The following is a 19,230-nucleotide window of genomic DNA, read 5'->3' on the forward strand; positions in this document are numbered from 1 at the left end:
ATAACATTGAGATTCAATCCGATTATTTGACTGGTTCGATTAGATCCAATATGGTTCATAATTGAATACGGTCTAACCACTGGATTGGCTCGATTTTTAAAATACTGTTTCAAACCCATTACAACCCCTCTATTGTTAACCGAATTAACCAAAAATCGAACTAAACCATATCCCGGTTTAGTAAAATTGTCAACCCCAAACTGAAATCTAACGTTTATTTGATTTGGTTTAATTCTCTCTGTTTCGAGTAGGAGAAAAAAAAAATGCCATCTCTCCTCCTCCGCCCAACGACGCCATGTTTCCTCCTTCCTCCTCCACCGCTACGCCACCGACGGAGCTCACCTCTCTTTCACAAACTCTCAATCCAACCATCTCCCACCTCCAGAAAATCCTCTGTTTCCCTTACTCGCGCCAACACAACCATCATCAGCTCTCTAAAACCCTTCGAAAACGTTAAACCCTATCTCCAATCCGAATCCAGAACCATCCTCGCCGGCTGGCTCTGCAGCTTCGTCTCCGTGGTCTCGCTCTCTCAGATCATCCCCAGGATCGGCTCCTTCACCTCCACCCTCAACGCCAACGCCGCTTCCCCCTTAAAGCTCAGAAACTCTGCTCTCGTCCTAGCCGCTCTGTTCCTCGCCAGAGTCGTCGCCGGCTATCTCCAGCAAGCGTATCTCTGGGAGGCTGCTCTCAGCTCCGTTTACAAGATCCGCGTCTTCGCGTACCGGAGAGTGCTGGAGAGGGAGCTGGAGTTCTTCGAAGGCGGGAGTGGGATCTCGTCGGGAGATATTGCGTATCGTATCACCGCCGAAGCTTCTGAAGTTTCCGACACTATCTATGCTCTTCTCAACGTGTGTAATAATAAATAAATAAAAAAATCATTGCTTTGCTAAAAAGTTCTTTTTTTTATTAACTGACTGTAAAACTGTTTATTGCAGACAGTTGTGCCCAGTGCTTTCCAGATATCTGCTATGGCTACACATATGGTTGTTGCTAGTCCTCTACTCACACTAGTCTCTGCAATGGTTAGTGAAAGTTATTGTCTTTTATTTTATTTTATTTTTGAATTACCAGTAGGTTCGGGCCGGAGCTATAATCCCCTGGTGTAATATTAGTTTCGTCCTAGCGGTCATTTGAAGCTATAGTATTGTAATATTAGTTTCGTCCTAGCTGTCATTCGAACTGGGGACTTTTGACACAATGGTCAGGATCATTTCCGGTTGAGCTAATGACCGCGGGTAAGTATTGTCTTTCTGAAGTTTCTTTGTTTTGATTTTCTTAGGTGATCCCATCGGTTGCGCTAGTCATAGCATTTCTTGGTGATAGGCTTCGCAAGATATCAAGAAAAGCTCAGATTGCCTCTGCTTCACTCTCCGCCTACTTAAATGAAGTATTAATCTCTCTGATTCCTCTCTTCTTCAACTTTGAGTTTTTTTTTAACTAAAGTGGATGCTTTTGTTAATCTACAGGTGCTTCCTGCGATTTTGTTTGTGAAGGCGAATAACGCAGAGGTTTCCGAGACTGTGAGGTTCCAGAGGTTTGCTAGTGCTGATCTATCTGAGCGTTTTAAGAAGAAGAAAATGAAGTCGCTTATCCCTCAGATTGTTCAAGTTATCTATCTCGGATCTTTGTCCGTGTTTTGTGTTGGAGCTGTGACGCTTGCAGGCTCTTCTTTAAGCTCCGGGGCGATTGTTTCCTTTATGACATCCTTAGCTTTCTTGATCGAGCCTGTCCAGGTATTACATATACATCTGCCTAAGGTTCTATTACTTTAAGGAGCTGTCTTATTGGGATTTTGAATCTAAAAGAATGATGCAGGATCTTGGAAAAGCTTATAATGAGTTGAAACAAGGAGAGCCAGCGATAGAACGTTTGTTTGATTTAGCCTCCTTAAAATCTAAGGTGATCGAGAGACCTGGAGCCATTCAACTTGAAAAGGTTGCAGGAGAGGTTGAGTTGCGCAGTGTTTCGTTTAAGTATGGAGAAGAGATGCTTCCTGTTTTAGATGGGTTGAGTCTTCATATCAAAGCAGGAGAGACTATAGCTCTTGTTGGTCCATCTGGTGGAGGGAAGACAACGCTGATTAAATTGCTTCTCCGCCTTTACGAACCTTCCTCTGGTACACACAACTCTTGTTTCTTTCACTTCGTGGTCACAATGTTTCACCAAAGTTTCTGTTTTCACTTTAATAGGCTCTATCTATATTGACAAAAAGGACATCAAGGATATCAAACTGGAGAGTTTGAGGCAGCATGTTGGTCTGGTTTCACAAGACATCGTAAGTTCCACTCTTTTGTTTTGTAATTCATCCCAGGGTTGTTTATAATGGTTTATTGTAGTAACTTGCTTATCTTTGTCTACTACATATACAAGACTCTGTTTACAGGGACAGTTGCTGAGAACATTGGGTACAGAGATCTCACTACAGGTATTGACATGAAGAGAGTTGAGCTTGCTGCCAAAACTGCAAATGCTGATGAGTTTATCAGAAACTTACCAGAGGGATACAACACAGGAATCGGTCCCAGAGGTTCAAGCTTAAGTGGAGGCCAGAGACAAAGGTTGGTCTGGAATAGTTATTAAAACTCAGGTGCTTATGGTGTTGTTGTTAACAATGGCAAATTGTGCAGACTAGCTATTGCAAGAGCGCTGTATCAGAACTCATCCATACTGATTTTGGATGAAGCGACATCAGCATTGGATAGTATGTCGGAGTTGCTAGTCAGACAAGCGCTTGAACGTGTAATGCAAGACCATACGGTAAACAAGAAGCATCCCAGCTCTCTTCTCTTCTAAACAAACATTTTAAGTGTGTTCCCATCTGATGTTTTGCATTTATTTACAGGTAATTGTGATAGCACATAGACTGGAGACAGTGATGATGGCGCAGAGGGTGTTCTTGTTGGAGAAGGGAAAGCTGAAGGAGTTGAGTCGCTCTTCTTTGTTAGGCACTCACAAGGACTCGCTTTCATCAGCTGGATTTGTAATTTAAAAATCTATGGGGTATGATCAAGAGCAGGTAGAGAGATCAACTGTTGTGTATATAAAGAGAAGATACAACTTTCCTCTTTGTGTAAATCAATTCCATTATTATATAAAAAATAGGATTGAACATATGATTTTGTTTTTTGTTTGAGCTAGAAGCCTACAGAGTTTTTGTATCTTTCCCCTAGTAATGCCTTTTGATGATACATAGCAAAAACTTGTGAGACATTGTACAAGTAAATAAACAAAAGATCAAATATGGTTTCTAGTCATGTAAAAGAAGAATGATTCACTGTTTCACCATGAAGGAGCTTTTACAACTGCATCCACCCACTGCTGCCGGATTTTCAGCTACCTGAACACATCAGAGATCAAATGAAAATATTGAATACAAAAACACAGGCCACCACAAGGAAGACATGTTGTGAGTTAAGGAAACGGCTTATGAACCTCCAGTCAGTCAGCTCAGGTCAAACATAAAAGAATGCTTACACTAACGCTATATAAGCAAGCAGTTGATGAAAGAAGAAAAGAGTCAAGATGGTAGTAGCTAGCTAGCTATCTATAGATTATAAGTCTCGAGAAGGGTTTTTACCACGAAAGCAGAACGGATGAGCTCCTCGACGTAATCAACAGTAGCGCCTTTGACAAAGTCATATGAGACATTATCTACAACCAACTTGACACCGTCCTTCTCAAACACCCTGCAATGTATAAGAAGAAGAGCTATAAAAATAAAGGATCTTGTGCAGTACTACTGGAGAATCAATCGTGAGCAAAGTAACCTGTCATCAGGGTTGGTTTTATGATCAAGCTCAAAGACGTACTGGAAACCAGAACAGCCTCCAGTTTCTACACCCAATCGAAGCAGCTTCTTCTCCGGTTCACTAGATTGTAACTCTTTTATTCTCTGACCCAAAAAATAAAAAAAAAGACAAAACTCATAAAAAGGTCAAGACAAAACACACACACGCAATTAAACGTCTGTCCGAATAAGGTTTTTATCCAGAAAGTCACGTCATTAATTCGTTACAGACAGATATGTTCATCATGTTCACAGATCTCATGATTACAAATTCAACACATAGCCAAATGTGTATATCTTTGGAAATAAAACTATCAACTTCATAAGAACCGAACCGAACCTCCCATGTTTCATAATATCGTTATTTCAATTCAAGCAATTAAGGTCGAAAAAGATATTCCTTTTTTTTTCCATTTCCATTGAAAAATTGTTGTGAACTTGTTAGATTGGAGAAGATGACATACCCGGATACAATTGTCGCTGAGATGAACAGCCTCGAGAGAAGGTGATTCAGATTGGGAGGAGGACGAAGAAGAAGAAGAAGAAGAAGAAGCTTCTTTGAGAGCAGAAGAAGAGGAAGAACAATAATAATTAAGCATCCGATGATTCTCTCTTATACGAGCAGACACATAGGGTACAAAACGTTTCGCCAGAGATCTCGACATCTTCTTTTCACAATCTCTCTCTCTTTCTAAAAATATTCGATTTAGAGCTTTCTCGCCATAGAAGACAAATCTTTAAAGCTCTCTGGAGATGATGATGATGATGGAGGAGGCGAGAGACGGAGGATTTGGTCACCACGCTTCTCCTGAGAGCCTCCACGTAATTTGTTTCTATACTGCCCCACAATTTCTAATATTTTTCCAAATTGGTCCTATTGTTTTGTTTTATGATCAATTTAGTCCTTTATATGCATTGAGATCTCTTAAACCCCACTCGAATAGCAGATATCGAAAGAAAAGACAAAGAAATGAAGAATACAAAGAGAATCATATGATGAATATTCTCATGACCAAGAAAATGGACTTTTGTGTATATATATATCACTGTACATAATCTTCTACTGCATATGTTTTTTGTCACTCTCCCCAACAAGCAAATATACTTGGGATCTCTTGAATGCATAACATATAAACAAAGAGTACAAGACCCAGTGCATGTATGGTTTGTGTTAACTTAAGAGACCTTAATGACTTTCTCTGTCTCAAAGAGAAGAACAATGTCTATATAGTATGTACCATGCCCTTGTGTCATCTTCTACTTTGTATATATGATGAATATTCTCATGAGCAAGAAAATTGACTTTTGTATATATGTCACTGTACATCATAATCTATTACTGCATATTTTTGGTAACTCTCCGGAACAAGCAATATTCTAAGGATCTCTTGAATGCACAACATATAAACAAGAGTACAAGACCAAGCGTGCAGCCAATGCAGATTTGGTTGTGTCAGTTCTTTGACTTTCTGTCTCAAAGAGAGCAACAATGTCTATATAAGTATGTACCATGCCCTTGTGTCATCCGCAGCAACTTGATGCGTGTCCAAGTAAAGTTATTGAGACAGTTCATGTGTTGCGGATCAAGTGTGAGTTGCTGTCACAAGTCCCTGGGATCAAAATTCAAAATTGAGATAATGATATTAATACATGCACGCCACTCATAATAGAACTATTACTAGTTGCAAGCTAAAGACAATGTGAAGCTGGGTCTTCTCACTTATTACCTGATTTCACATTTTTTTTAATCTGATTTTTCCACCTCACGGAATCGTCTGTCCCATTCCTCTGCCTCATAGTCTTGTTCAATCATATCTTTATCTGTAGTATACACTATCCTCTCCTTCCCTATCACTGTATTTTGAGCCATGTCCCTTGCACTTAGTAGCTGCATTGCATCAGTTTCAAAGGCGTTGTTTCAGAGTTCATTCTCTCTAGATATATATATATAACCACTGGAGTGAGTGCCTACCTTACGGCGTAGAGCGATATCAGGAGACTCTAGTGCTCGTGCAAACTGTAGCCGAGCTTTGTTTCTATTCTCTATCTGGTCATTCTTTCTCTTGATTGAAAACCACCGAATCAAAGGGATTGCAAAGAATGAACCTGCGTATACCTGCATGATCTCGTTTGTACTAAGTCAATAGAAGTTGGAAACAGTTTGATAAAAAGAAGTAACCATATGAACAGAAACTAAATCAAACCTGAAGTAGTGGATATATGTTCTTAACAAATGTAAGAAACCCACTTGGTGTGACAGCCATCTCCCTGGAAACAAATACAAAAAACAAAGTTGCGTTAGAGAATATTAGGTGGAGTGTTATTATAATCTAGGAGGGGCTTACTTTAGCAAGGAGTTTAGAACAATGACACCAAAGAGATTAAAAGCACCTAGGCCAACGACCAAAGCTCTCTCGGATGAACTAGTTTTACTGTTGAAGAAAAAGAAGATTCCATTATCACCAACTGAACCAACCAAAAGCTATTAAACACTTTTCAGGAGGAGGGAATGATAAGAACCTAAATTGCCATTTTTTCTCCTTGAAGAACTTCTCCATATCTGCAACAAAGTCAAACCATTTCCCCACGTATTCCTTTCTTCTACCAGATCCAGAAGCTGTGCGTTGCAGGGATGGAAAGCGATACAGAATGTTTCCCTAAAGAACAGATGATAGTTTTTATAAAAGATGAACATGGAAGATACTGCAGATCATGTAACATTGGCATCATATATAAAGCAACCAAAAAGAAAAAAATTGTATACCTCATCATCCAACTCAGGTTGACCATCAAACCGAAGAAGAACAGGAAGAATGTAGGATTCATCGCTCTGTAAACATTAAAAAGAAAACTTAAGAAGCTGAGAAGTAAAAAGGGAACAAAGGGACTAGCACAAACAGCTAGCAGCATATGAAGTTAGTTTCATTAGCTCGCCTTTGAAGAAGAAACAGTAAGCAAAACATACCATAGCACTCTTGGAAGATGACACATCAAGGTATGGAGCAAGCTCGTCAGCTGCAACAACACCTCCTCTAGAAGTTATATACCTCCCAATCTGCAAATAGGTGACATATGCGAGTTACATCACTAGCAATTCATTATGTGAGTGATAGATCTTTTCATATTCAAATCTCATTTTAACATAATAACATCATCTAAGATGTTTTCCACAGAATGGAACTAAAGACTTGAATAGGTTCAAAAGCACATGAAGAAAAAGAACATGAGTAGGTTAGAGCACTGCACATTACCATCTGCCACCTCTCTTCTTCAATCCCTTGATTTGGGTCTCCATCTCCAAACACAAAGGAGAAAACCTACAAAACAAACCATTACTAATTAATCCAAAGTCATCATGACTCAGCAGCAACTGGGGAAGAAACATATAGCAAAAAGCATGAAAGCTTACAGATTCAATGAAATTCATTCCCTTTCCTTCATCTTCTCGAGCTCGCCGCCTTCTGTAATAGTTGGGATCCCAATACCTTCCATCAAAAACACTAGAACATGACTAGAAGCTTCCCATTATATCAAATTATCTCTCTCTATTGGTTAGAGTTAGATCAAATTACCAAAATAAATCGATAGGATTGATATAGAAATTGAATCCAGAATCATATCCTCGCCCACGTCTCCTCTGACGATTATCATCCTCACTTTAAAACCAAATCCAAAAAAAGGTTAGTGCACTGCCACTGTCCATAATGATAATACAACAAGTCACACACACACACACACACACCTTCTGCTTGAAATCAAGACTATAATTGTTGTGTAGACGATAACAATAGACGCAATAAGCGCAGTGCCAAATGAGACACGAGTCAGATAGTCAGCAGCACCCTGATAGAGACCTCAGATGATATAAGTAACAATTCAAAGTTCAAATCGATTTGAATTACAGCAAAAGACAATACCTTTGCCTTCTCAAGAAACGGTTCAATCTGTACCCTTAACGACTTGGTAGCTAGCTTAGACCGATAGTCCCTTGGGAATACATAAAGCACATCACCTTCATCTGAGACCTTCAATGAAGAAACATTAAACACATAAAAGATCAATACTTTATCTCAATGGGCATGCCGCATGAAACATAAAACAGATAAAGATCAAAACTTTATCTCAATGTGAATGAAACATCATAAACACACATAAAGATCAAAACTTTATATATCAAGTGGACATACCTCGAGAAACCCATCAGTGTCCGCGGCGAGAGCCTGAAGCGCTGTCTGAGCTTGTGTAACGTTCAGACCAGCTCTGCTAGCCACGTCACCGACAGTGACTCTCCGACCACACTCGTCCACAGCTTCCATAGCTCGTTTTCGGACATCAGTAGGTATCTTGTCGCTCTCCACCAGTCCTCCCGGTCTGATTGCGCCGCCGGTGAGCTTATTATCTATACTCGCCGCCCTCACCACCGAGATTCGACGGTTGTTGAACTTCCGGCGACGGCTCGGGGACCTCTCCGTTAGCTTTCCACTGGGAAAGGGAGATCTGAGGCGAATCGAAGGCTTTTTTGATGAGAGCTCCGATTGAGTTAGCCTAGGGGAGATGAGTAAGCATGTCGAGACACAAGCCATTCTCTAGTTACAGCTGCTTCTTCTCTAGTTACGAGTTTCGAGTTTCCGCCATGGGAGAGATGTTTGTATGGTTCAAAATCGAAAGCTTTCGGATTTTTCCCCAAGGCCACGAAGTAGAGCAGCGAACCCATAACCGATTCAAACCGGTCGGTACACCTCCTATAAATTTACCGGTTATTGTTTCATAGACTAATTTTTACCTATTTTTGGTGAGGAAATTGAATCTTGAAATTGGAAAGAATTAAAATTCCTATTAAATTAGTGTTATTCCCATTAAAAATTGTTATTAGACAAAGTATTTGTAATTTTTTTTCTATAAAAATTAAAGTATAGTATTGTTCAATTTAATATTTTTTAATTCTATTAAATACTTGTGTTATTCAAATTTTGTGAATTTTGTGGTACTTATATTTAAAAAGAATTTATTGTTCATTTGTTATAGTTTCACTGGTAAACGGTGACTTTCAGACTCTATCTACATAATATCAGACAAGTCTAAGATCAATAGTTTTCTTACTCTATGTATGTGTTAGCTGCTGATTACTTCTTGTGTTCTTGCTGCAAAGATAATATAATATTGGTTATTGATAACATAGCTTCAAAGGTTATATACAACAAAACCTCAAAAACAACTGTCATTGAACAAACTCAAGACTGTTTTGTATATATTATCTATGATCTATCTGTTCTATTCTTGTACGAGTATTCAGATTTCAGGTATGCTATCTAACATAGGTCTCCAACCTGTATTACATTCAAGATTATCATCATCAGAAAGCAAAGTTTGCTTCTCAAGAGTTTGGTATACCATTTCATGAACCGACCCTCCTTGGAGCAGCTTCTCCAGCTCTTGTTTACTCACAACGATCTTCATTCTCATAATACTCGCGTTCTTATTGTCACCACCATCGATATTGCTTTCACAAGTGTCAAAAACTTCTTCTCTTAGTACTCTTGCGTCTTCTTCCACCTCAGGATCCGCAAACGTTACTTTTTTGGTCTTTTTCTTTTTCATTGTTGTAGGAACAAGATAGTAGAGACGACCAGAGAAAAGCTTAGCATCGGGAAGAAGATGACAAGTACTGTTGTTGTCAAAGAGAGAGTGACCAGAGAATTGCGTAAGGATGTGACGAACAGTTGTGGGTTCTCTATATTCAAGTACCTTCCCATCGTTTCTCACTATCTTTATCACTTTCTTCTCCATTACTAAACAGTTCCCCATCTTCTTGTTCTTCTTCGTCTTTCTTGCTTTTAGTTTGTTTCTTTTGTGTTTTCTGTTGTTTGCTTGGAGATTTGTATATATATAAGAGTGTTTGGATTTTCGTTAAAGTTACGTTTAGTGCCATATCATGTGGGTCCTGATTTGATTCTTTCCTCTTGTCCTTTTTAATTTTTAAATGGTGGGTGGAGTGGTGTGGTCGGGGTGGTGCATTTTGTTCATTTCTCTATGTATCCTCCTCCTCTATATGATTTTTCTTTTTATTATGAAATATAAGATCGAGTTAGTGGTTCAAGAGTACAAGGCCATGGTACTTTATAGGACAGCTGATGTAGTATTTTAGCAATGTGATCCCAAGTTATACTGTTTGATCAAATGTTGTTTTGCAAGGTGTTACTTTTGTTTTTCACCAAGACATATGTATTAGATATTGTTTTTTTTTTTTGTTATTCACCATGACCTATGGATTTTGTTTTTTTCAGCATCATATATAGAATAGTTAAAAGTTTTTTTTCTAACACCGAATAGTTAAAGGATTAGTAATAATTTGTATTTGTGTGTACGGTAGAAATGACTCATTGAGAAGTAAAGGTGCAACCAGAAGATGATAAGCAAATAAGTAAATGTATAGTCAACACAAGTTAACCATTAAATGATTAAGAATTAATGGGTGGGTATATAAGAACTATATGTGGTTCCAATCAAATGTTTGTGCCACAATGGTTTCACTTTCATCTTATGTATTGTTTCAAGGTCAACGATCAAGTAATTCCTGTATATGTATGTGTAGCGAACATGGACAACAACTAAGAAGCTATGTCAGCATGCGGAATGTTTTTTTCCAAACCGTATGCAAGGAAAAGGTTAAATAAAATGTTATGGGGAACTAAATGTAAGACAATATATACATATGTTCAGTGTAATGCACTAGTTTTTCAGGCAGTGATCATAGACTTAGAAAATAGTGCGTGTCTATGGATGTCACTGTCTCTAATTGGATGTCCTAGGAAAATTTCTTCAAAGAGCATAAGCGGTCCACATTCAATGGCCAAATCAACAGATGATTTGCTTTGGTTCACTTTTGACTATTCAACACTCTTTTTACAAATCCTGTATTATTAATTATTTAGTTTGTCTTGGAAATAGAAAACTTGGAATATTTTCATGTTTTCGGTTATACAAAATGTTAAGTTAATCACATTTAGAGGATTCATGTGACATCAATTATACAAGATATATCTACCATAAGCACTTATTAGAAACTAACACCAAATATTTTCCCTAACAAAGTAATTGTTGTAGAAGTTAAATACATTTTTTTATATAAATCATGTAGAACTGGTTTTCGGTAGAAATACAATCTATGAATCATATACCAAGACGAGTAAAGGGAAAAGAGTTTAACGCAAATGAAAGTTAATTATACAAAATATTGAAGTCATTTACACATAGCTACAGTATATTGTTCATCGTATAAGATAACAATGTGAGTAGTTCTTGTAAGTTGTATAAGAAATACTAGAAGTTAGTGAATAAACATTACTATAAAAAGACATTTCACAAAGGAAGGAAGGATGGGATTCCTTTTTCATTCTCTTTTGGAAAGTACAGGACACTTTTTGTGATCCTGTGGACAAAAGCACCAAGTGACGAAGGCAAAAGGAATTTAGATTTCTCGGCTTAAGTTCGCATGCTTTTGGTCGGCTCACGTGCTACGCTCCAGCGAATCTAGTTACGGCACGTTTTGGTCTTGTGTTGGTAGGCACCGTCCAAAGACCTCTTTTTGAATTGTGTTTATTGTTTTTGCCTCTAGCAAAGCTTTTACTATTTTCTTTCTTCTTCAATTCTTTAAACGAGTTCGTCCCTCAAGACTCGGAACATTCCAGTTGCGTTTGTTCCCTTAAACACGTTTAGATTACTCTAACACTAGTTTCTTGTATACATGCAAGCAAGAAATGCAGCAGGAAATCAAAGTTTTGTTTAGGACGAAATTTTTTTCACTAAAACATCTTATTGTATTTTCCAAATTTTAGCAAAAAAAAAATTGTAAGAATCTTTATTAAGTTTCAAAAGCTATAAACACTATTAAAAATTTCATAATTTTTGAAAGTGTAAACATAGAAATCTAAAATTTTCGGAATTCATCAATTTTTTAAAATATCATCTCTATCTCAAATATATCAAAATAGAAAACTATAAATAATTATAATAAAATATTATATATTGGAGAGATATAATGACCATAGTCTCTGTTTCGAGTTATCCTCTTACGGAAATGTTTCTCATCAAATACTCACTTCAAGCAACGGTTCATAGTATATGGAGGGAACACAACTCGAGCCAACATGAAGAACAACCAAAAATGCTGGTATTCTGAGCAAATTTGTGGATAAAACCATACGGCTTCATCTGCTTGCAGTGAAAGCAAAGGGTCATAGACTCATACGTATTTGTGCCAAGTCCACCATATAGACTGAGAATATTTTTTATTATTTTATTGACCAGCTGGGTGTACGAATAAACAAAAATAGTTGCAATAGACACAGTTTTTTTTTATTGAATAGAATTTTATATTCATTTAAAAAAAGTATAATAATTTTGGATATTTGAGGTAGAGATGTTTTCACAAACTCAATCTGAGAAGGCTTTAGGGATCAAAGTAGACCCAACTATATAGTTTGATGCCCATTGAAACTATATATGGGCCCAAAAGTAGGCCCATGTAGATCTCATCTGTTACCCAAAATCAGAACTCGCAGTGAGATGAGTGACACACAAAAATAAACTAACCAACAAAAAAAAAAAAAAAATTCGATGGCGGGGATACTCGCGAACACTATCCTCCTTCCTCAGCCTCCGATTCACCTTCCCGTTTCTTCATCTCGAAGCAGATCAACCCGAAGAACCCTAATCATGGTCAAAGCTTCCTCCGAACCTTCTGATTCAGCCTCAGTCTCCACCAAATCGAGCGAACCTGTAGTATTCACCGCTCCTCCCAATTTCAAGCCTCCGGAGCCGCAACGCTTCGCCGTTAAACCCGGGAAGCTCTTCGACGTCTTGGGCGCTTCAATCGGATTGCTCTTCCGCTTCGGCACCGGCGTCTTCGTCTCAGGGTACTCCGCTTCTTTCGTCTCCGAGGACGAGGTTCCACCTGACCAGTACGCGTTTCGTCTTGGCGGTAAAATCATTTTAACAGTTGCTTTCTATTAGCCGGTTTAAGGGCTCTGGAATTTGAATTGTCCGGTTTATTGATCTAATTATGATGTTATTAAGCAGGTTTACATTTTCGGTTTAATAGTTTGTTAGAGTACATATTAGTTAGTTAGTTAGTTAGTTGTAACAAACTTTAAGCTCGTTAATGAAAAGCTTTGGACTTTTTTTGTTTTTTTTTTCAAAAGGCTAATGATTGGTGATGATGCTATGTGTAGGGATCACTGTAAAGGAAAGCTCAAAGCTTGGGCCTCGTCCCGAGAAACCCATCGAGATTTACGAGTTTGAAGGGTAATGTTTATAATCTATTGAATGTGTGTGTTAATCCATTTTCACTTGATATTGAGTTGATCTTTACTTTTTTTTTCATTTCCGGAATGTGAATAAATATAGCTGCCCCTTCTGTCGCAAGGTAAACTCTCTATCATTGTCTTTATATGTTTCACCATTAGCCAAGTTTCTCTAGATTTCCTTCTACTTATAATCATTTTAGCTTTTCCTCTTTGGTCTGAGTCTCCTTTAACAAAATGTGTGTAAGTGTACTGGTGTGGGGGAATTGTGCAGGTCAGGGAAATGGTTGGAGTGTTGGATCTTGATATTCTATACTATCCTTGTCCCAGAGGGAGTCCTAATTTTCGCCCCACGGTTAATCAGTTGGGTGGCAAACAACAGTTTCCCTACATGGTTTGTCTTTTCTTCTTTTTTTTTACCCTAAATGATTTTTCTATTTAAAACTCATGTCTCTTTGTCTTGCCAACATCTTTATTCAGTAAGAAATAAAGTTTTTTTTTTCTTCTTTTAATTGTTAGGTTGATCCAAATACTGGAGTGTCCATGTATGAATCAGACGGAATCATCAAGTATCTGTCCGAGAAATATGGTCATTCCTCAATGGCTTTTGACAATATCATCTTTTCATTTTCTTTAGTATTTTCTTATCTTTATGTTTTGTTAAACTTGTTTAGGAGATGGAACAGTTCCTTTAAGTCTGACACTTGGTCCACTTACGGTTAGTTTTCTTGCACATGTTGCCGTTTATATTCCTTTGCTTCAGAATTCAAGAGTAAAAGTTAATATTGACTACACTTCGATGTTGCAGGCTATAACAGCTGGCTTTGCAATGATTGGTCGAATGGGAAAGGTAAGAAGAAGTTCTACTAAGGATACTATGCAGTGTAGGTATCAATATAAGCAACGGTTTTGTCACAAAAATGCTTGAGTTTTTAACCAATGCAGGGTAACATGTACACACCAGCAAAACTACCACCTAAGCCACTAGTATTCTGGGCATATGAGGTTTGAATCTTATTCTCTTTTCTTCCATCTTCAGAAACCAACATCTTATTTAAACAAACAAACAATCTCTCTGTTTGAATTGGCCCTGCAGGGCTCTCCGTTTTGCAAGATTGTACGCGAAGTTCTCGTGGAACTGGAGTTACCACACATTCAACGCAGGTATGGTAACAACAGAAACTCTTAGGACACCCACACCATCTACTGTTCTTGTATATTTGTTCAGAACCAAAGTTATAATGTATTTTGTTTTGTCTTCATAAGTTGTGCTCGTGGTAGCCCCAAACGGCATGAATTGCTCCAGAAAGCAGGTCACTTTCAGGTGGGTTAGAGAATACATACATATATATATACATTGAGAGAGAGGAGGTTGAGATGTGTTTGTTTTTTGTATGTGAAAACAGGTGCCTTACTTGGAAGATCCAAACACTGGAGTAAATATGTTTGAGAGTGCAGAGATCATAGAGTATCTGAAGCAAACTTATGCCGCTTAAGTTTATCTTCTTTACTGTTAGAGCAAATATAGACATAAATGTGAATGAGTGTATGTATGTATAAACACACTTATGCTGCTAAATTTAGCTGCTTTCTGTTGCAATATAAACTCAACTTTGTTATTTGCAAAGTTGTAGGGGTTTAAAGATCAGGAAATGTACTTTTATATAAACCAAACAGATTGTGACATAAACATGCGATGGAAGGAAATAGGTTGACTGAGAGAGATGGTGAAGAAGTGGTCCGGGTCCGAGTTCTAGTTTATGATTACAAGGTGCAGCAACTTTGTTGCTTGCTATGAAGACGGATCAATGTTAGTTAACTGCTTCTAATCCGCCTCCCAAACAAAACAAAAAACTTCCCTCAGTAAAATTAGAGACTAAGATGGGTTGTTTTTCTTTGAAAATCGTCAAGATTACATATAGAACGTTTGGAGTGTAATGAGAATAACTTGGTTAGGTGCCAATTTATGCCTAAAATGCCAGACAAGTTTGCATGTGGTGATCGGAGTCTAGTTTCAGTTGTGGCTTATGTTAATTCAATTTCCCTGGTTTGATTATCCATTTCCACATAGTTAGTGTCATGTTGACAAAAAAAAAAAATTAGATTTAGGGTCTATACAAATACTGTTTAGTCTTCAAATATAAGCATTTTGAATTGCAAAAGAAAAAAATACTAAATAAAATTAATTCAAACAAAAGCTTTCAATAGATTACCTTAGTGTTATTCAATAGGTGATTTAAAATCAATTTTCAAGTTTTGCAATCAAATAAAATTCCAAATGTAAATATAGTTTTTAGTCAATGAATTCTAAAATCTCTACAGTTTACCTTAGATTTAGATTTCAATTATTTATTCATCGAAATCCACCACAAATGATTTGAAATCAATTTTAAATACCAAATCTTTCTAAATTCTTTGAAGTTGAATAACACTAAATTTTAAATTTTAGATTTAAATTATTCGCTGAATAATACCAATTTAAATTAGATTTATAAATACCATATCCAATAATACTAGATTTTAAAATAGAATTTAGAATCATCATTTGAATAACATTAAATTTTACTTAGATTTAAATTCTATTAAAATATATTATTGAATAACACAGGAAAAGAACCCAATTCAATCAAAAGTTGACCATTTAACATTTGGCAAAAAATTAATTAATATTCAAAATACACTAACATTTGAAATTTAATGTATTTCTATGTTTGCATTATCATACTAATTATTATGTTGAATTTTATTGTATTTCCAAAAAAAGTTATTGACTTTTCTGCGAAAGCGTGCGAGTCTTAAGTTTATATGGGAGTCTTAATGTGTATATAAGACTTGTTAGCTGTTGTTATATGACAGATATCTACACCTTATTTTAAAAACTTCACTTCCTAAATAATAAAAGTTAAAGATATTTGTTTTCATCTTCTTCGTATTTCACTATGGCAGATGAGAGACCTAACCGCCCTATGTAAGTTTTTAGGATTTTTTTGTTTTTCTATTTCTTATTCTACAATATTAATAAGAAAATCTGTCAAAATTGATTATTTTCTCTTAAAATTAAGAGTGGTTTATTTTTTATTTTTGGTTGAATCAGATAACAGAATTTTTATATATATATTGTTAAAAAAATTATGCTCATGGTTAAATATTAGTAATTTATGCTTTAATTTTGTTATAAATCTAAGTTTTTCATATATAAATACATGAAAATTTACATCATTCTTTTATTTAGTTAATGTCATATCTTCCAGTTTAATCAAATATTTCAAAATAAACATAAATATTACATAGTGAATAATACATAAAATGACAAACCATTTTCCTTTGTGTTAATGTCTTCATTAGGGTGAGGATAGATTGGTCGAATCTTCTTCCTGAACTTTTGAGATTGGTAATGTTTCGTCTCCTTGTGAAAGATACCATATGTGCATCCGCAGTCTGTAAGGCATGGTATGAATCTAGTGTTTCTTGTCTGATGAATAACCGTCGTCCATGGTTTATGAAATACTCTTTAACATCACATAGAGGGCCTTGTGAGTGGTATGATCCCATGCAGAGGATGTCATACCTCACATATATCCCAGAAATAATAGGCATGTCGGTCTATCACGCAAAAGATGGTTGGTTGCTTATGTACAAAGATGGTTCATCCGAGTCATTCTTCTTCAACCCATTTACTCGAAAGCTTATAAATCTGCCTAGTTGCGAAGATTATAACGAATCTGCGGCTTTCACATGTGCACCCACGTCAGAAGGTTGTTTGGTTTTTGGTGTGACAAACATCGACAGAGACAACAACTTTGTTGGAATCAACACTCTTAAGATTGGAGAAACCAAATGGGAGACTACTCATTTTAAGAGTTTTGGAGGTCTTTTCACTTCTAAAATCAATATTATTTTTTTGGAAGGTCTCGTTCACTGTTTTGGTTGGTTAGATTGGATTCCGGTTTTTGATCCATCCAACCGAACCTTGGTCAACCACATGGCAGAATATGATAGGAGCCTCGAACTTTCATCTGGATGTTACTTTGTAGAGATAAAAGGAGATATCTTCTTCGTAAAAACAGGTGGTGAGAAGCTACGATTTTTTAGATTAAATCGAAATGATAAAGGTTGGAGTTGGGAAGAGAAGGACAAAATTGATGAAACGTCAACGATCTTCGGGGCTTCTTGCGGATCTGTATGTAGATCAGACCTTCCAACCAGTTTGAGAAACAAGCTACTCTTATCCAATGCACCTCACCCGATGATCAAAACTTATTTTTTTGATGGAGAAAAGTATCTCACAAATGATTCAGGCACTCCGTTTTGGGATAGACATCCCAAATATCAATGTGTTTGGATTGAACCTCCCAAACAATGCATAGATTTTATTTGAGTCAAGCATTTGACAAAGATAGCTCTGCAAAACTTTTATTTTCTTGTTGTTTCTGGTTTATTGTTGTCAAGTTGGTTTTGTTTTATTTTATTATACATTTCAGTTATATCTATGTTTCTGCTAAATCTATAAAATAATTTGGAAAAGAATAATTTACTGTACTTACAATTGATTATCCAAAAATCATAACAATGTTTTTTTTTTGTTTTTTACGACTTAATACAGAATTAGTGTTTCTTAAAAATATATCAGAATACTAAAGGTTATTGCTCTAATATCCTTTTTGTTTGTATTATTTGTAAAAAGATCAAATGTCTATAAACCCTAAAGATAAACCATTAATCTTATGTTGATGAAAAAACATTTGATCTTATGTTGCAATAGAAATTCTAATAAGATGAATTTTGTAATAACACCAAAAATTAACACTAAATTCTGAAAAAACCTTTTCAAAAAATTAAAACATAAGGTCAAAAAACCTATTAGTCAATGTACGAATTTTGCTAAGCAATTAAATTGTGAGGGTGTTCATAACTAATAACTTTGAATTTTTCAGTTATTTTGGTGAATCATTAATTTTCAAGCTCAAAATATATTATATACCATTGACTAAAATATACTTCTGCATTCAAAAAAAATAAATGCTATTTTATTAACTAATGCCACTATTGAGTCAATTGTACATCCAAAAATAGCATGAGGTTTAGAAAATCTGACCAACAAGCATGGCTAATAAATAAGTGAAGAAGAACAAATCTAGTACTCTTAAAAACACTAAACTCCGATAGACTGAAAGTAAAACTTTGGTTTAGTTCAAAGAATCGGCTTAAATTAATGAACCAGCTGAGAAAAATAGTGAACCGATGCGGACCGAGTCGAGGTTTGTTAACCAAGTCGCAGTATAAAACATGAAGATAACACACTTTGTACTCTCTTCTCTGGAAACTTTTAGGGTTTTTGACTCTTTGCTTATCGCCGCTAAGCTCTCTAGCCTCCGCGAACCGCGGTTTCTACAGGTTTGTTCATCGTATGTACAACCTTCTTCTGCTTGTATTGATTTGCAATCTCTTAAATTTGTCTGCTAAATAATCTTGAATCTGTTTAGAATTCTGCTATGTTCGTTAGGTAAAATGAAACCCAAGAATGATTCAATTGTTTAATGATTAATGATTCATAAATATGATTAGATTAATACTTCAATTGTTTTATCATGGTTTCTGTATAGTCAAGCAGAATGGATTCTCAGATTAAGCACGCCGTGGTGGTGAAAGTGATGGGACGCACTGGGTCAAGGGGTCAGGTGACGCAGGTTCGAGTGAAGTTCACAGACTCTGATCGTTATATTATGAGAAACGTTAAGGGACCCGTGAGAGAAGGCGATATCCTCACCTTGCTAGAGTCTGAGAGAGAAGCCAGGAGACTTCGTTGATTCGCCTTTTTATTTTTCTACAAGTTGGAGAAAAGAAAACAGAACAATGTCTACTTATTTGTCTTTATGGTCTCTGTGAGCGGTTTAGTGATTATGCTTTGGTTTGTTGCTATGAGACAGTGGCTGGATTGATATGGTGTATTTTGGTATTCAAAGTCTATTCTTATCTGTTTGTTTCAAATCATTACTTTGGTTATGTTCTTAACTTGTTTATATCATGGCACTGTGATGCCATCTACACTGCACTGGTCCCCTGGCCTGCTTAACCGAGTTTAATTAACCTCAGATATCTACAAGCCTTTTTACATGTAATACATAACATAAATGGTGC

The 19,230-nt window shown here is 36.4% G+C and overlaps 7 protein-coding genes and 1 long non-coding RNA gene across 11 annotated transcripts; 5 read left to right on the plus strand and 3 right to left on the minus strand.

The window, feature by feature from the left end:
• The first annotated feature begins 125 nt into the window (after positions 1-125).
• Positions 126-3,114, plus strand: LOC103847350 (ABC transporter B family member 29, chloroplastic). The gene is made up of 9 exons (XM_009124411.3): positions 126-851; positions 939-1,025; positions 1,283-1,390; positions 1,470-1,736; positions 1,819-2,119; positions 2,193-2,278; positions 2,374-2,561; positions 2,631-2,760; positions 2,846-3,114. Exons 1-9 carry the CDS (start codon positions 264-266, stop codon positions 2,990-2,992), a joined length of 1,902 nt encoding a protein of 633 aa, XP_009122659.1. The 5' UTR covers positions 126-263; the 3' UTR covers positions 2,993-3,114.
• LOC103847349 (iron-sulfur assembly protein IscA-like 2, mitochondrial) lies at positions 3,091-4,712 on the minus strand. Its single transcript, XM_009124410.3, has 4 exons — positions 4,255-4,712; positions 3,771-3,895; positions 3,581-3,689; positions 3,091-3,340 (listed from the first exon to the last, which is right to left on the minus strand). Exons 1-4 carry the CDS (start codon positions 4,453-4,455, stop codon positions 3,275-3,277), a joined length of 501 nt encoding a protein of 166 aa, XP_009122658.2. The 5' UTR covers positions 4,456-4,712; the 3' UTR covers positions 3,091-3,274.
• Positions 4,713-4,793: 81 nt separating this feature from the next.
• LOC103847351 (uncharacterized protein At5g03900, chloroplastic) lies at positions 4,794-8,468 on the minus strand. Of its 3 annotated transcripts, none has more exons than XR_004452274.1 (15): positions 7,978-8,468; positions 7,708-7,815; positions 7,533-7,633; positions 7,363-7,446; positions 7,200-7,275; positions 7,042-7,107; positions 6,756-6,845; positions 6,555-6,620; positions 6,311-6,447; positions 6,136-6,222; positions 5,995-6,058; positions 5,763-5,906; positions 5,518-5,678; positions 5,296-5,400; positions 4,794-5,024 (listed from the first exon to the last, which is right to left on the minus strand). XR_004452274.1 is itself a non-coding variant. In XM_009124412.3 (14 exons), exons 1-13 carry the CDS (start codon positions 8,371-8,373, stop codon positions 5,535-5,537), a joined length of 1,563 nt encoding a protein of 520 aa, XP_009122660.1. In that variant the 5' UTR covers positions 8,374-8,468; the 3' UTR covers positions 5,077-5,400; positions 5,518-5,534. The 3 variants fall into 3 exon arrangements, 1 of the variants encoding a protein (XP_009122660.1); XR_004452273.1 differs by having other exon boundaries at positions 4,872-4,989; positions 5,257-5,400; XM_009124412.3 differs by lacking the exon at positions 4,794-5,024 and having other exon boundaries at positions 5,077-5,400.
• LOC117128880 lies at positions 6,750-7,301 on the plus strand. Its single transcript, XR_004452276.1, has 2 exons — positions 6,750-6,892; positions 6,964-7,301. It is a non-coding gene; the product is annotated as an uncharacterized LOC117128880 (long non-coding RNA).
• A 474-nt stretch (positions 8,469-8,942) lies between the features above and the next one.
• On the minus strand, positions 8,943-12,104 carry LOC103847352. The gene has a single exon (XM_033281545.1). It carries the CDS (start codon positions 9,593-9,595, stop codon positions 9,080-9,082), a length of 516 nt encoding a protein of 171 aa, XP_033137436.1. The 5' UTR covers positions 9,596-12,104; the 3' UTR covers positions 8,943-9,079.
• Positions 12,105-12,344: 240 nt separating this feature from the next.
• LOC103847353 lies at positions 12,345-14,740 on the plus strand. The gene is made up of 11 exons (XM_009124415.3): positions 12,345-12,770; positions 13,021-13,093; positions 13,196-13,214; positions 13,367-13,486; positions 13,612-13,681; positions 13,767-13,810; positions 13,901-13,942; positions 14,038-14,097; positions 14,189-14,256; positions 14,359-14,416; positions 14,499-14,740. The coding sequence occupies exons 1-11, from the start codon at positions 12,407-12,409 to the stop codon at positions 14,586-14,588; spliced, it is 1,008 nt and encodes a 335-aa protein (XP_009122663.1). The 5' UTR covers positions 12,345-12,406; the 3' UTR covers positions 14,589-14,740.
• A 19-nt stretch (positions 14,741-14,759) lies between these two features.
• LOC108870210 (F-box protein At4g00893) lies at positions 14,760-17,933 on the plus strand. The gene is made up of 2 exons (XM_018655536.2): positions 14,760-16,060; positions 16,438-17,933. Exons 1-2 carry the CDS (start codon positions 16,032-16,034, stop codon positions 17,468-17,470), a joined length of 1,062 nt encoding a protein of 353 aa, XP_018511052.1. The 5' UTR covers positions 14,760-16,031; the 3' UTR covers positions 17,471-17,933.
• A 390-nt stretch (positions 17,934-18,323) lies between these two features.
• Positions 18,324-19,095, plus strand: LOC103847354 (40S ribosomal protein S28-1). 2 transcript variants are annotated; one of them, XM_009124416.3, is made up of 2 exons: positions 18,324-18,486; positions 18,696-19,095. In XM_009124416.3, exons 1-2 carry the CDS (start codon positions 18,379-18,381, stop codon positions 18,897-18,899), a joined length of 312 nt encoding a protein of 103 aa, XP_009122664.2. In that variant the 5' UTR covers positions 18,324-18,378; the 3' UTR covers positions 18,900-19,095. The 2 variants fall into 2 exon arrangements, with proteins under 2 accessions (XP_009122664.2, XP_009122665.1); XM_009124417.3 differs by having other exon boundaries at positions 18,462-18,497.
• The last annotated feature ends 135 nt before the right edge of the window (positions 19,096-19,230 follow it).

This window comes from Brassica rapa, chromosome A10 (assembly GCF_000309985.2).
Source record: "Brassica rapa cultivar Chiifu-401-42 chromosome A10, CAAS_Brap_v3.01, whole genome shotgun sequence".
NCBI classification, from domain to species: domain Eukaryota; kingdom Viridiplantae; phylum Streptophyta; class Magnoliopsida; order Brassicales; family Brassicaceae; genus Brassica; species Brassica rapa.